The 17,238-nt window shown below is 39.5% G+C and overlaps 1 protein-coding gene across 2 annotated transcripts in view; it reads right to left on the bottom strand.

Moving 5' to 3' along the window:
* The window catches only part of epha6 (eph receptor A6), a 61,158-nt gene that overhangs the window by 16,794 nt on the left and 27,126 nt on the right, over nucleotides 1–17,238 (bottom strand). The window contains exons 7-8 of one of the 2 annotated variants that reach the window (XM_062415939.1): nucleotides 6,655–6,810; nucleotides 5,491–5,841 (exon numbers count right to left, since the gene is read on the bottom strand). In XM_062415939.1, coding sequence (XP_062271923.1) covers nucleotides 5,491–5,841; nucleotides 6,655–6,810 — 507 coding nt within the window. Of the gene's footprint in view, nucleotides 1–5,486; nucleotides 5,842–6,654; nucleotides 6,811–17,238 lie in introns of both variants that reach the window. The other variant, XM_062415947.1, reaches the window with a different exon arrangement.

The raw sequence follows: 17,238 nt of genomic DNA, 5'->3' as shown, positions 1-17,238 counted from the left end.
ATCTCTTTGCCACTCTGCATAGATTTGATACAGGTGAGAGCTTTATTGCCTGGGTCAAACTCCTGTATACATCTCCCCTTGCCTCTGTTCACACAAATGACATCCCCTCTCTCTTTTTTTAACTGCAACAGGGGACCAAGCAGGGGTGCCTCTTATCTCCTCTGGGACTTAAACAAAAAAATCTACATGTGGACGATGTCATACTTTTTTATACCAGTGACCAGTGTCCACAACAGAGGGGTTGTTTCCTATCTATATGACCTTATCACAAACTTCACCAACCATCTCAAGATCTATCACTAAACAGCAGTGGGAGACTGATTTAGATGATGAGTTTCAGGATGATGAGTAGGATGATGTCTTTGACAGAACCCATTCCTCCTCCATTTGCGCCTGCCAAATTCTTATCCAATTCAAACTCACTCATTACACATACTGGACCAAGGTCAGGCTGTCTAAAATTAAACCTGACATCGACCCCTATGTGATGGATACAAGCTCCAGCTACATTGATACACATGTTTTTGGATTTGCCTGAAATTATTTACCCTCTGGAAGTCAATCTTGGACTATTACTTAAGTATTAAAAACAACGACTGCCCCATCGCCACTCATCACTCTCTTTGTTGTTCTAAGTTGTTGCTGTCAGGGTTGTGTGAGGGTGGATGGCATGGTCATATGTAATATGCTATGTGTATCATCTCCTGTTTCCACATCCTTTGAATTTATGGTAAGTTTCAGAGTGCATGAAAAATGTTATGCATTTAACAACAGACATGGTACTTTGAAGAGCTGAAATAGATTTTCTGATATTGCACTGTTATTTGATAGCACCATTAAGAGGCTTGCTGGAAGACTGGCCTCACTAAACAACTCAAATAATAAATAAATGCTTTAAAGATTTGGCACAATCCTGTGAATTACCTAATGTAAACATTTCAGTCCAATGACTTGCAGATCCTGAGCCATAGAAGCTAATAGGCTACAACATTTTTTTTAAATGAATAAACAGCTTGTATACTGCAGGGCTCCAATTTCCACTTATTATATACTGTACCAAGGTGATGTTTCATTCAGAATGGAGGCTGATGAAGAGCAGTTGTACTAGAAACGTCAGCTTTGTGTAATAAATAATAAGACCTTTGTGCAATAAATAATAATTGGACATTGCAGTGCCCTGCAGTGTGCAAGATATTTATTTATTTATTTCTACATTCACACTCTCAGCTCAGCACCTGCCCCCTGTGGTTTGGATGTGCGTTCATACTGCTATCTTGTAACTACTAACAATTTACCATTGCCTAGAGACCATGGTGATGCTTTCAATTTGCTTGTTTTGTCCGACCAACACTCCGGAATCTTAAGATATTCAATTGAATGTTATTTATGTCAAAGAAAAAACAGCAAATGCTCACATTAGAAGCTGGAATCTGAGAATCGTTGGTATGTTTTCTTGAAGAATGACTGAAACAACTTATTGATTGTCAAAATAGCTGATTAATTTTCTGTTGATCGAGTTATCAAAAGATCATTGCATTACATACTTATGTCTTCTTCCACATAAACTGTGCAAGACAGTTATACAACTGCAAACAAGGGATCGTAATGATTCTGTCTTCTATCAAATTAATATAATTCATTGTACTCTCCCTACTACATACAGCAATATCTATCTATTTAACAATTCTGTCAATGACAGTCAATGAAAGGGGAAAATAATGTGGTACAATAAGAAAAAATGTGTATTTTTGTGTGGGAGAGAGAAACACAGAGGGCATGGGGGGAAGATCTGTACTGACTAACAGAGCAAGGCTGTAGGTGGAATATGGGCGAAGCAAATATGTGTGCAAAGTTATATGTGTATGAATTTGTTTGCCTGCTTGTTTATAAGCGAGCCTGGCTGTGTGTGTATACAGCATGTCTACTGAGGAAAGGCAGTTTGACAAGTTAATCCACTCTAAACACCCTGGGAACATCCCCACAGGCTGCTTCTCCTCCTCTACAGAGATTATTTTGCATTCCAACTTCCTCCCATCAGTCTTAGCTGCCTTGAGATAGGTATACACATATACTCTTGACATCTGGTTTCCATGGTATGATGACAGCCTATCAGCATATGATTTAATTTCTTAAAGTAATACTTGGAACACAATATTTCTACTGTATATTAGGGGCGAATTAATCAGGAGAAATGACTGTTGAATTACTTTTCTTGAATGAGCTGGAGCATTATTGAAGAGCATTATGAATGTGATATGATATTGCAAAAAGTTTTTACTCACTTATAAACTGCACTCCATATTGTCTGAACAACTATGTCAAACCTTACCAACACTAAATCCTTTCACAGATGCAAAGTAATGCAAAAGGCAAAAGCAATTTAAAAAAAAAACTGATATTCATGAATTAAACGTCATAAGTGTGTTATTTAGTAACAGAATGGAAGCCTTTTCATATTCTGAATACTTGAATGTGAAATGACTCAACTCCAGTCTTGTGAGTCAACCACATAAACGGTTGACTCCATTAGCACTGCTTTGCCAATTTACACCAATTTTCCAGTCATTTTCAAAAACAAGATTTGCAGTCTTCAAGCAACTTTTGTTCAGTCATCTAATGATAAAGTAACGCTCTTCTGTAATTTTACATATTTCTTGTAACTGCAGAACAAGCTTTCAAACTGCATAGCATATGTCTTGTTTTCAAAACTAATGCCGGAACTATGTCAGACTGTCACATGATGTGTAAATTGTTTGCGCTTCGCAAATATATTTCTCTCCCTACTGTAATGTGAGGGTCCGATATGTGGTGGTTGTATCACTCTAAATTAGAAGAAACAGCAGGATGGGGACAGATAACTTTCTTAAGCAGCCCTTTACTGTCCTCCACATTTCATCAGCTTCACGCTTCCTTCACTTCTTTGTTCCTAACTCATATCTGGCTGAACTAAACAATCACAGGCTAGAAGGACTTTGACTGAGGCAAAATGTGGGTAAAACCACAGTGGTAGATTCAGGAGATTATAACAGTTTTTAAAATGCTGATGTAAATAATTATGGCATTTAACTGTGTAAAAACTAAATATATATTTTTGGTAAATTAACTTAAATACATGAATTAACTTAACTTCTAAACTTTACACTACCATTCAGTCGCCTCAGAAATATTGAATGCAATTTATAAACTGTGACAATATTTAAGAATACAATTATGACTAAGTCTTCCCTATACACAGAGAGGAACAAACGCAGATATACCCACAATTCCATATCTTCACATACTGTACATTATTAGCCTCAGATATGAGCTTATGGCTTGTTCTCATTAGAATTTTATCTCAACACTGGTTTCCTGCAAATGCTGAAAGGGGAGAAAATCTCCACATATGTACATGCCTGTATAATTCATTAATCCACTGTCCTCCCTTCTTTCATTTTATCCATCCTCCATCAATTATTCCATCAATATTCTTACCCTGAGAATATAAGGTTCAAATTTCTCAAGCTGAACTTCACGTTTTCTAATTCAAAACCAAGACAAAGCAGCGTTGAGGACTCCTAGCTGTGGTTGACCTCAGGTCAGCTGGGCTCTGCTAATTAAGACTAGGTTAAGGTTGCAGTGGCTCTGTCGGCTATTCAAGGGTCAGAAATGTGCTTCACCTATTGACACATTAAGCCGGACAGAAAGACGGAGACTGTGGAAAACGACACAGGGTGCTCAGGAGGCAAATCCACATGCAGATAGAATAATTCCCTGTCTGTTACTGTAGGAGAAATATGTTCATTTCCCCCTAGCTGCAGCACAAACACAAGTATTCTTGAGTTATTAATCAGGTATTATGTAACTACTGTGCATATGTGGAGTATAAGCATGTAAATTTAATTAATAATTTATAGATGTGGCTAGTTGAAAGTTAAGCCTTAACAGCAATAGGAAAACAAATGGAATAAATAAACTCAAATTAGCTAATTTAGAAATCATCTGATTTATTTAACAGAAACTTGTCCTGCGCATCTAGTCGACATATACTCCAACCAATGCCCCAAAGGGTCCAATGTTGATGCAGTAACGAGACAAGAGAGGCAGATCGTTTTTCTAAGTAATTTTTTATAACCTGCTAGTTCTTAAACTATTTTTATCAGCTTTGCTTTACTCCCTATATTAAAGGCTAAACAGGTCCATGGGGAAAATTGCCAACACTCCAGATTGCCCAGGCCAGCAAGATTAAAATGATGAATGTATCGCAATACTTTGGAGCTAACTATGTACAATTTCAGGCCTGTTAAATATTTTTACATTCAGCTATGTAAAAAAGAAATGTATGGCTACAATTGTTTTAATAACTAATCATTAATAACTTCAATGGCTTTTTTTGTCTTCAATACATTCAATTTACAATCAAATAAAAGAAAGAAAATCAGTCATAATAATCAATTATCCTCATTTTTGGAAATTAGTTTTAAGTGAATCAACTAATTGATTACTCAAATAATGGTTTCGGCAGAATTAATGATTGATGGTACATATTAACCACGTCAAAGTCAGTCTTATTGTCATTGTAGTGTAAAATTTGGTGATAATTACTAACAATGAGCAATGTTGTATCTGCTAAAAGGGTACTTGATTGTTGACTATTATTTGCTGAAGATGTTCAAATTTGAAGGCATTATGTTAAACGAAGAAGGCGTATGTGATTCTGCATTTAGTGAGTGAATAAGTACCTTATAATTGAATAAGTATGAGAAACCACAATATATGTGATTATATATACCACACTTTTATATTATTATTATTATTAGTACTATAGAAAAGAATGCAGTAATAACAGTATTTGGGTAATATTGAACTTGAAGACATCTGTGATAAACATTGCCCACACAGCTAATACCAGCTAAGGAAGATAGGTGGAAGCACTTAGTAAATGGAAAACTACTGAACTTGAAGCTGTGAATGATGTAATCCAGAATCCCCCTATAGCAAAACACCTGCTAGCATAGAAACGGAAGGAAGAGCCATAAAAGGTGTTTTAAGGCGTCTTTAGGATAGGCGCCAAGAACGTGAGTTTAAGTTGAGGTGAAAGAGGGTGCGAAGAACGTGAGTACGAGTTGGGGGGAGAAAGAAGCGGATTGGTTGAAACTCACTCCACCGAGGGAGGGGGTCGAAACTTTTCTGCAAGAGTCAGCAATATAGATCAGGATAAAAGAGGCTCCGAGTTTTAGCTCTTTGTGTCATGTATGCATAGATTCTGTCTGTGTATGCTGGCTCCGGGTTTTTCTGTCGACAATAAAACTCTAAACTGCATTTCAGCTGGACGACTCCTGGTGACTTTTTGATTGAGTATTTTTTGGAACTCCTGACTTTCTCCGAAGACGAAGTACTCAGAATGATTTAGATTCGACATCATCATCAGGACATTTAAATTTAAAGACAGTAAAAACAAGAGAATTACAAAGTTGCACTGATTAAGTGAATAAGAGCTCTGCAACTCACCAGCTTGGTGCGTATTGACGGTGACATTGGCCAGCGAGCGTGCAGCCCTGCCAAGCCCAGAGACGCCATTCACGGCCTCCACGTGAAAGGTGTAGTCGGCATGCATTGCAAAGTCTAGTATTGCCACGGAGGTACTAGTTAGACCAAGTGGCCGTGGAATGAATCGCAGGTCTGGCTCACATGGCTCACACTGTGTCACACCAATGTCACCGTTACTTCCATCACAGCGCTGGCACAATATGTTGTAAGTGATGTCCTTCCTGCCTCCTGTGTCGCTCGGAGGCATCCACTGCAAGAAGAGAGCTGTGTCATTGATCAGTGAGACCAGGTTCCTCGGAGCTGATGGAGGCCCTGAGGAGAAAGAAAAGGTATTTAGAAAGAGACATTTCCTTTTTGAAACAATCATTCCAACACCCAACAATTATCCTTGTACAAATGAAGCAGAATATAGAGTTGTTGAAAATGATGAAATAAGCAGCAATAGCATCTTATTTTTGGCACTGTACTGCACACATTTTAACAGATTTATATGTAAGTATGAAAGTAGCGACAGTGAGGTGCAGAAGAGCTCCTCAGAGCACACTATTCATATGACCTAGAGCATGAAGCTACAGTGGGCATACGATCACTAAAACCGGACAGTTGAAGCCCCTTAAGTGACATCTGTGTGTAGGAAGGTGTGTAGGTGGTTTGGCTCTTAAAGAAACCTGCAGTTTTATTCCAACATCCAACGTGTCGATTCCCATAGATAGAAATGTCACAGTTCTGATTTTTTCCCCCCAGTTCCATAAATCTGATCTGGCAAAGTAATCAGTGCTGAAGTCTGTCTTTGAATGACTTGTGTTTGTGTGTGTAAGTGTGTGGGCGGTAAACTTTCAAAGTGCCCTCAGTGATTTATTCCAGCAGGCTATGTGTCAGTTTTATCTATAACATTTGTAAGATTTTTTTTATGTGCATGTTTTTTTATAACTGAGATATGAATGCCAATACTTAAATGAAGTCATATATCTAAATTAAGCTCAATCATACTGATAAAAATTAAAGAAAGAAAAATAGAAAGAATATGAAGGGAGAAAAGATTGATGCAGATTACATGCAGACAGATAAGAATGTTCCTGCTGAGAAAGAAAAATACATTTTTGTGCCTACATAAACACTACTAACTTGTGCAAGCCATGGTGGAGGGGTCTTTGATGGCCCTGTAGAAGCCTTTGTCACAGTGACAGATGGTGGCTGCCTGGTCATGGCTGGAGCTGTGTGGAGGACACTTGGAGCATTTAGTGTTCCCAGCATATGCCTTGAAGTAACCAGGCTTACAAGCTGGAGAAAAAAAGAGGTGGAGGAGGAAGTTAGTTACATAAGGTTAATGTTTTTCACGCATTTTTCTTCAGCACAAATACATTTAATTCCTGTCCTCACCTGTGGTCTGACCCTGTTCCCTGAGGTACTATGGATCACTGTCACTTCCTTATTAGCTCTCTAAGCATGCTTATAGTTTTGCACATTGTCCAGTTAAACAAACAGTACATATTTGTAATGCCCTTTCTCTCAATAAAGGATCACAAACTCCCATTACAAACAGTTCATAAACCAACTAATGGTTTCCATGGTAAAATAGTTTTCAGACATATGCTAGCAGATTTGCTGACACCACCATAATTTTACTTTTTTGCATTGCGGTCAGGCAAGACTCAAAAGGATTTTCTTACAATAGCTGTCACATCATGTGAGCAGAACAACAGATGGTTCATATAATGGTTGCCTTTTAACACAATGCTTAACAACAGTGTTAAGCATTGTGACCACAGCAATTCGCTCGAAGTCTTGACTGCTGGTTTCATACTGACTTCCTTCAGACTATAAACCCTGGTGATAATTGGATGAAGGGAAGCTAGAGATATCCGTCGGATAGTCGAACCTCGGATTCAGGAGGAGCAATGTGGTTTTCGTCCGGGTCGTGGAACTGTGGACCAGCTATACACCCTCTGCAGGATCCTTGAGGGTGCATGGGAGTTTGCCCAACCAGTCCACATGTGCTTTGTGGACTTGGAAAAGGCATTCGACCGTGTCCCTCGGGGGGTCCTGTGGGGGGTTCTCCGGGAGTACGGGGTATCGGACCCCCTGATACAGGCCGTCCGTTCCCTGTACAACCGGTGTCAGAGCTTGGTCCGCATAGCTGGTAGTAAGTCGGACTCGTTTCCGGTGGGGGTTGGACTCCGCCAGGGCTGCCCTTTGTCACCGATCCTGTTCATAATTTTTATGGACAGGATTTCTAGGCGCAGCCAGGGCGTTGAGGGGTTCCGGTTTGGTGACCTCAGGATTGGGTCACTGCTTTTTGCAGATGATGTGGTCCTGTTGGCTTCATCAGACCGTGACCGTGACCGCAACTCTCACTGGATCGGTTCGCCACCGAGTGTGAAGCGGCCGGGATGAGAATCAGCACCTCCAAATCCGAGTCCATGGTCCTCAGCCGGAAAAGGGTGGAGTGCACCCTTCGGGTCGGGGATGAGATCCTGCCCCAAGTGGAGGAGTTCAAGTACCTCGGGATCTTGTTCACGAGTGAGGGAAGGATGGAGCGGGAGATCGACAGGCGGATCGGTGCGGCGTCTGCAGTAATGCGGGCTCTGCACATATCCGTCGTGGTGAAGAGAGAGCTGAGCCGAAAGGCGAAGCTCTCGATTTACCAGTCGATCTTCGTTCCTACCCTCACCTATGGTCATGAGTTTTGGGTAGTGACCGAAAGAACGAGATCGCGGGTACAAGCGGCCGAAATGAGCTTCCTCCGTAGGGTGGCTGGGCTCTCCCTTAGAGATAGGGTGAGAAGCTCGGCCATCCGGGAGGAGCTCGGAGTAGACCCGCTGCTCCTCCGCGTTGAGAAGAGCCAGATGAGGTGGCTCGGGCATCTAGTTAGGATGCCTCCCGGACGCCTCCCGGGTGAGGTGTTCAGGGCACGTCCCACCGGTAGGAGACCCCGGGGAAGACCCAGGACACGCTGGAGAGACTATGTCTCTCGGCTGGCCTGGGAACGCCTCGGGATCCCCCGGGAAGAGCTGGACGAAGTGGCTGGGGAGAGGGAAGTCTGGGTTTCCCTGCTTAGGCTGCTGCCCCCGCGACCCGACCCCGGATAAGCGGAAAGAAGATGGATGGATGGATGGATGGGAAGCTAGAGAATTAACAAGACCCAACATGTGACCAAGTTTAGAGTACCTGAAGGGGATATATTTTCCCCACTTCAGGCAGAGGCTAACCACCAACCTCCTACCAATCTCCGGTAAAAGAGCTACGTTAACAAGCCAATCTCTAATAATATCAATGCCTGACTAATAAGCCATTTGATTTAGTCTGTTGCCTGTTGGGATCATGAATGTCTGTATCAAATGTATTGGAAATCAATTCAGTACTTGAAGCTATTTTGCTCTAGAATGTGACTGCAACTAATGATCATTATCATTATCGATTAAACTGCTGATTATTTTCCCAATTAGTAATTCAGTTAGTGAAATGTTAAAAAAATTGTGAAAATAATGGCATTCACAATCTCTCAGAGGCAATGGAATGTCTTCAATTGCTTGTTTGTCAAAATCCAAAGATATTCTGTTTACTCTCATAGATGACCAAGAAAAACTGAAATGTATCACATTTAAGAGGCTGAAGCGGCTCTATAGTTGCAGCTCTACAACATAGCAGACAGTGATGCTGCTATAGTAAGCTACAAATAATTGTTGACAATATTGTTTAGATTGTTCAGAATCCAAATATTCAATACAACCTGTGAACAATGGAAAAACATGCATAAAATAATGATGATGATAATAATAATAATAATAGTCATAATAATAATAATGATAATAAATAAATTAAAATAAAATAATGAAAAAAAATACTGCATTTGATATGATGATGCAGTCATAAACAAGAGTCTACAGCCACGCTAGCAGCCCTTTGAGGCTGTACTTCAGTTAAGTACTCAAATCATCTTAACATACTCACAATTATAATACTAGCATGTTCATGTTTAGCAGGAATAATGTTATCTATGTTCACTGTGTTAATTAATTTTAAGGAATTTTGTTATAAACAAAAGAATTTGATTTTTTTCCCCACCAGATCATGATGCTAAATAAAAATGTGGGAGATTAAAGTCAATTACATTTCATTTTGTGGGGACTGATAATGTATGAACCAGATTTCACAGCAATCCATCCATTAGTTGTGGAGATATTTCAATAAAGAACGACAGAGTCTACACTGTTGTGGCACTATTGGAAAAGTCAGAAGATTCACTAAAGTCATTAGAATACACTGTCAGCTAGGGCCTCAAGTGGTGGCAGAACATCAGCTTACTCACCAAGAGGGCTCAGTAGAGGATGCACTTCCTGGGGCAGGTGAAGAAATTCAACCTGACAAAGTCAGTGATAGTGTAATTCTATACCACCATCATTGAGTCCATTCTCACTTCCTCCATCACCATCTGGTACAGTATACTGCTGCAACTACCAAGGGGAAGACTGCAACGTTTCATCCGCTGCGCCGAAAAGGTGGCCGGCTATAATCTGACACACCTCAAGAACTTGCACACCTCCAGGGCACTGAGGTGAGCAGGAAAGATCATGGCCGACCATATCTATTATAATGATTCCTTAATTTTGTGCTATTAACATACAAATAATGTATTATATAAAAAAAGCAATTATAGCCTGCTTACAGTCTAAAACATTCATCCACTTATTCTGCAGTCCATTCTGCTGACCTAAGAATTTCCTCTTTTCCAGCCTTACCTTGGTTTACTTTCCTACCTCATTACTTCCTCCAGTCCTCTCCCATTCCACTTTCCCCTTTTTAATTTTTTTTTACCTTTTTTTTTCTTTACATCAATTCAACCAGCTCTTCTTTCCTTATCTCTCCAATTTCCCTCCAACTGTTTTGCTCTGCCACAATTTTCACCTTTTCTTGATTTTCTCATCTTTCTTCCAACATTTTTTCATTTTCCTATCTCTCCTCCCGCTTTCCTGTACTTGCTTTTTCCTTAAAGCTTATCAGAAGATGCCAAAACCACTGCAGATTGGCACTTTCTTTCCTATCTCAGCAGAAAAAAAATTAAGGACTAATAGTGAAATTATTAAATTATAATTTAATATTCTGGGAATCATTTTATTGCCCATTGATGTGTGAATATATGTGTGGGTGGCATAATAATTTCAAAATTAGCAAATACATATGAAAGCTACAATGCAAAGGCACAGCAAAAAAAGTAAGGTTGGTACATTTAATCAAGACTTCACAGCTGACAGCCAGAAGGATTTTATGATTTTAATGATGTTATCATTCTAATATTTTTCTTCCAGTCAGAGCTAGAAAGACACTATGCTGAGCCATCTCAAAATTGTGTCTTTTATTGTCAAATGCATTATTGCTTCTGTCAAGAAACATCATCATGATAATTCTTCTGTTATTAGGCCATTTTATTCTACAGTGAAGTTTCATAGTATATCACAGTCATTGATATACTATGAAAAAAGCAGTGGAGGTTTTAATTGTAAATACACCAAATCTCACATATCACAATGTAGACCAACTGATGCCGACCAACTATATGTAGTATCCTTGTGTACTTTATGTCTGCTTCGAAGAATGATGGTTAAATGAGGACAAGATAGGCTAGACTGTGGTTACTTGAGTCTACCAGGGGTTGAAACTTGTCTGACTTTTATAGTTGCATGATCAACAGTTCACTTGTTTCAAGCTTTGGTGATATTTTTTTCTTAGATGTGCAGTCTGTGATGCCAGCCTGGAATATTATTTTATTGTTATTCCCATTGTACACAGAGATTGAATCAGCTCAAAATGGCTCGATTAACCGGTGATCAATCAATGTGAGAGAGTGGAACAAGACTCATCTGTTTTTTCCCAGCACTCTGAATTTATATTATGTAAGCTAATAACATGGACATGGACAATACTCTTTTTTAAAAAATGGTTTGAGAGTTTCTGTGAATTGTATGTTGGGACACCTCAGTAAGTTTGCAACATACTCTTAGTGGTGTCTTGTCATCACTGTGAAGTTGCCAGGCAACTGGCAGAGGATACAGAAAGTTACTGTGCCCAGCCAAGAAATTGTCAGCCAAGAAATTGTCATAACCAGTGGCGTGCACAGACATTCTGGGGGGCAGGTGCTCAGTGAAAAATAAGGGCACTTTGTGTGGCAGGTGGAACTGCCGGCTGCCTTATTATAGCAGTGTGAGATTTTTTTTTTTTAAACAAAAAAACATTACAGTTACATGTTGAATGTAATTGCATATTTATTTATGTCAATATGTTAATATTGACCTTTCAATTGGACTATAGCACTGATCAGTCAATCACTGTTGTCTTATTTCTCTGGAATATATGCACATGAGGTTTTTAGCAAGTTAGGCAGCTACAATCAGTGGTGTAGTGGTCCCTGGAGAAGTGGGTATACTCTCAATTTTTGCCCTTTTTTAACGCAGACCAGAAAAACGCCCTGTTTTAGAAACAGTGACATGTAAGACTCTATTTAGTTTACCCAAAAATCTGTCAGTAGTATTTGCTCATCGTCACATCATTTCTGCTGCTTGATCTCAGGGAGGAAGGATTATGAAATGACTAAACCAATACTGGCCCACAGACTAGTGAGAGACAACTATGCATTGTGAGTGAACTATTAGTCCATCTACACTGTGGATGGACTAAGGAATAAGGAATTACACCTATTCTCTCCCTTGGCAAGTCAGTAGTTTCTTTTGTAAACTGTCTCTTTGAACAGCTGATTAGCAACAGATAGTGTCGGCCAGATGTGCCACTATTATAAAATTAACATGACTGGATCAGGAGCAGTTTGTAGGTATTAATGGTCACACAGGCAGCCTGCATGAATGTAAATTATAAATGAGGCAAACATGGTGTTTCAGTTATCTTTTGAATATTTATTTAAATAAAATACTTCAGATCTGAATTTGACAATGCATCCTTGTTAATATTTTACCTTAGATAAAAAAAACAAACATATCATTCTCTTCCACACATCAAAATCAATCAGATAAACTCAAAAGTGCTTTCTTCTTGAATTGATGCTTTAATAGAAACTGTCATGACAGCTTTGTCACTTAAAGAAGACGCCTCGTCAATTAGGACAGCTAATTTAAGGATGATGCACTAATGCTACTGACATGTTGCTCTGCATCTCACTGGCAACATGTTGTATTATTTGTGTTGCACTGTTCTCTGTGTCCAACGTTTCAGAAGTTACCCAAACTAGCAATCTACCTAAACTTACCGGTTCATTGCATATCCTAAAGGCAAATCATTTAAAGTAAACTTGTAAAAGTAAATTCGTCGGTTAGCAATATTTACCTCGGCATGGCCCGCCCTTCCCTGCCTCCGATTGGCTCATCAGTTTACTGATAAGATTGACAGCGTGTACTAGCCAATTAGAGGCAGAGTAGCGTGGGTCATGGCTTCACTATCCTAGGGAAAAATGGGCAATTTGGCTCGCAGATACTACTGAATGGTGCGCATCAGGGGGGATTTAGAAGTGGGTATACACAATGCTGACTGAAAATTATTATTATCACACGCTTTTAATCGTCAAGCATTTATAGATTATCATGTCAACATGGGCCACATACAGTAGACTGTTAAAAAAAACAAAAAAACAACAAACTTTCAGGCTCCACCTGTTTGGGGTTTTTGTGCTAAGCTAACCACCATGACTATAACTTCATATTTACTGAATAGTCATGTTGATCGTTTCATCTAACTCTCGATGGGTACAGAGCTCAGGAAGAGACACAGAGAAAAAATTATTTGTGCTCTCGATTTAATGATTTCACCCTCATGTCATTCTCTCATCCAGCATACACCCTCATGCAAACATACATGTATAGATTATGTATAATATTCTTTTATAAATTCAAATTTGTGGAGCGCTTCCTCTCTGCCTTGGATCAAGCTTTGGATCAGTAATTGACAGGAAAAGTCTTCTTTGTCTTTTTCTTCAAACTTCCACCTGACTGGTAAAATAGTTAAATCAAGAGCACAAATTATTAAATTGGGAGGATGAATTACTGAATCGAGATCACAAATTACATAACTGAGAGCAGGAATTACTAAATAGAGTGCACAAATTAGTTAATCGAAAGCACAGATTACTAAATTGAGGGTAGAGATTAGTTTTACTTTTCTCCATTGTATCTGCTAGATATGCAAGGTAGACTGAAAATAAAACATACAAGCAGGGAAGAGACACAAGGAAAAAACTATCTGCATAAGTAGGTGGACATAATTGAGTAAACAGATATGGAAATTGATGAGACTAAAGATTGACAAACAGACAGAAATCCTAGCCAAAATCAAGTTGCTGCTTTAGCTCCTAATGAGAACAGTAATTTGTCACCCAGCTTCCAATTTTGAGACAACTCATTCACTTGGATATTACTTTCTCCTATGCTGAGCTCCCGCCAAAGGCAACAAACACACAGATTCATTTGAATTTCCAGCTGCTCCCTGCTCTCTGGTATAAGCTGCTGAGATCACCTTCAGAAAGCAATTACAATACTCATACCACTATTTCCATCAAAAAAGTTTGAAAATGTCTCCCTTACACATGCACACACATAGACACATAATGAGATCCAATTTATCAGTTGTTTGGCTATTCCCCATGAAAGGCATTGTTATTCATGAAAAAATTGTGCTGGCACAAGACATGTATTTCCAATACAAATCAATACTGCTGCACACACAAAACATACAACAATAATACATATTTTCTTCACCATTTAATTGATTAGTAGTTTCCTTGATGACACTGACATCACTAATGTGCTAGTTATCCTCCTGATGGAGGAGGATTTTTAAAGCTCATTAGCAGTGATTTAAAAAAAAAAATTAACATTAATTAAACAATCAAAGCTGAGTTCCCAGCAAGTGAATCATAAAATTATGATGACTTAAAGAGGAAATACTCGGCTGTTTCTCTTTAAAAAAAATTATATTCAGTTATGATGTTGGATATTTATGTTGAACATGGTCCAAGATCCAAAATGCTTCCTGCAAGTCAAAAGCCCAGGCTTCAACTGGCTCTGAATGCTTCGTTAGTGAAGTTTTTTTTCTTCTCTTCGTAAGGTAGGAAAAAAATAACATAGCATAACATAACATAACCGTCCGTTACATAGCTTTGGTTTGCTAAGTTTGTTGCAAAGGTCTCTTAATGTGTTGTTTGCGTTTTCCACTCTCATATTTTGGCTCGGATTCCAGCGTGAAAGAAGTTGACATACCAGTAACAGAACAAGAAAAGGTAGTGAAGTCTCACTACTATAGTTTGTGTCATGGGTTGTTGATGTAGCCTCAAGAAGCTAACCAACCAGACCAGAGTGCGCTCTGTGGGAGGGGGGGCTTTAAAGAGACAGGAAATAAAACACCTGTTTGAGACAGAGGCTGAACTGAGGATCTGCATAAAGGGTCATTATAAGATGAATAGGGTTTTTTTCAACTGTAAATCATATTTCAGTAGAGCCCCAGATTTAAAATATAGATCTGTAAATACATCCCTTTGACACATTATTTCAGCCCCCTGGTGGCAACACAACAAGCTGTCTAGATAACACTGACAGATTATCTATGGTGCCATGCCATTGGTCTGACAGCCCATTATTCCAAAACCTGAATAGTTAAAAAAACTTCCCATTGGACCGAAAGCCATAGTCTGACGCCTGTTATCCGAAAACAAAAGTCCATTGCTCAGAGGGCCCACTGCTCTGAAAATAAAAACCTTGACGTGCAAATTATCATTTTACACCAAATCATAATCTTTCCCTAATTCTAACCAAGTGTTTTTTGTGCCTGAACCTAAACAGACCTTAACCACAGCATTGTCACGCCATAAAAAATATTTACTTTATAACAAGCAGGTCAAAATACACTAAGGGCCTGATTTACTAAAGGTCTGCGTGTGTAAAAACGTGTGCAAACTTGACATCACCCGCAAAAAATGTGCAAGCTGATGTACTAACGCAGCGCACTGAGGTTTGCATCTTACAACTGTGCAAGATAATACGCGCTGTCCATTTAGTACGTTTGACATAATCAATATTTAATATGGGGCGTTTCAACCCCAGTGTGCAAAATACAGGGAGGAAAAAATGCAAATGTGTTATTTAGCAAACGCATTGTGATTTACCAAACCTGAAGGTCTATAAATAATACCTTTGAAGGACAGGTATTAACCGGCTGCTCACTGCGCACAGATGACTTCTGTTACTGTAGAGAGGAGGAGACGGAGGCACAATGACAGAATACGCACAGGACGGAGTTTTTCCACCTGTGTTAATATTTTGGAGTGGAATATTTTTGGTTTTACTAACAGCATTGACTTTGTCACAAATACTCTCCCATATGTCGGTTTTTCTTGTAATATTTGTTTTTGTTATAACTCAATATATTTGTTAACCTCTTCCACTAGAACCTGATCACATTTCATTTTGTTCTTGCAGCTTTTTGCTCGTCCAAACTCTCCATTCAGACACGCAAAACCCTCATTTAAATACTGCTGTCTCCACCCTGTTGCACCTGTTTTCATTTACACAGTTATTCTTAGTTTTTGGGAGAACATGCTGTTGGACTATCGGCTTTCAGTCCAAACGGAAATTTTTTGAACTACTGAGGTTTTGGAATAATGAGGCTTCAGACCAAAGGGCATTCCCCTTATCCATAGCCCTGTTTCCACTAACGAAGTTCCTGGTAAAATTTAGGAGGCGGGAACTTTACAAGATCATCCTCACACTCGTCCTCTAAGCCGTTTTGTCTCCATTGCAGAGTAGGACCGTAATAGGACCCACCTGACTTCACTGAGGCGACGCACCAAAAGAACAGCAAAGAAAACGACAACGAGGAGGTAAACATGGAAGAAACTGAGGTGGTTGCCGCGTTTCTGGTTTGTGTGTTCGTGTACATTGCGGTGGACGCTATGAACTTTTTTCCGGCAGTGTAGATGCTTTCTATTACTGTTCTTCTTCTGCTGGGTTTTAAAAACGCTGCTCATTTTGGCGCTTTTTTATTGACGCCACATCCCGCTTTGCACCGAGTAAACCTCAGGCCCCACCCAGGCCTGTTTTTCGGGGCAGCATGGAGTACATACTCAGAGGCAGGGACTCGTTTAGCCCCTGTAAAAGTCCAGGGAGATTGTCCCTTGGGGGTGGTTCCTGCTATGGAGAGACGTGCCGACGGTCATGGCCCTGTAAAATGACCCTGAAGTTCCTGCAGTGGAAACGGGGCTTATCACTTAATACATTTATTTGGTAAGCATGTTAACAAACAGTTGGCTATTTACACATCCAGTGGAGCAAAATTAGTGTCCACCTGTCAAATGTCAGACCAATATTCACTATTCTTTTTGGTCTGTTTTGTTTTGGTCTTCACCAACTACTGAGTGAAATATCTGGCTTTTTAGCTGCTAAATGCTTCACTCCACCAGCTAGTAGCTAACTGTCTGCTGTTTGGTGCTGGGCAGGTAGCGTGCAGCAGATTTTTAGAGCTTTTTCGCTGAATATAACTGCCTGCTGGAAATTGTACTGATGAGAGCATTGCGAGTGAATCAAAACAATGAAGTTGTTGGCCAGAAACCAGAATGATTAGCTGAAGGATGATATTTAGCTTTGTGGAATTGAGAGGGATTGTAGAGTCAAGTGTTAAATCTCTGTAGGTTTGTCACCACAAGCAAGTATTCTTACA

Source organism: Scomber scombrus, chromosome 1, assembly GCF_963691925.1.
Source record: "Scomber scombrus chromosome 1, fScoSco1.1, whole genome shotgun sequence".
Classification (NCBI taxonomy): domain Eukaryota; kingdom Metazoa; phylum Chordata; class Actinopteri; order Scombriformes; family Scombridae; genus Scomber; species Scomber scombrus.
The sequence above is the reverse complement of the archived record's forward strand: the minus strand, read 5'-3'. Positions and strand labels throughout refer to the sequence as shown.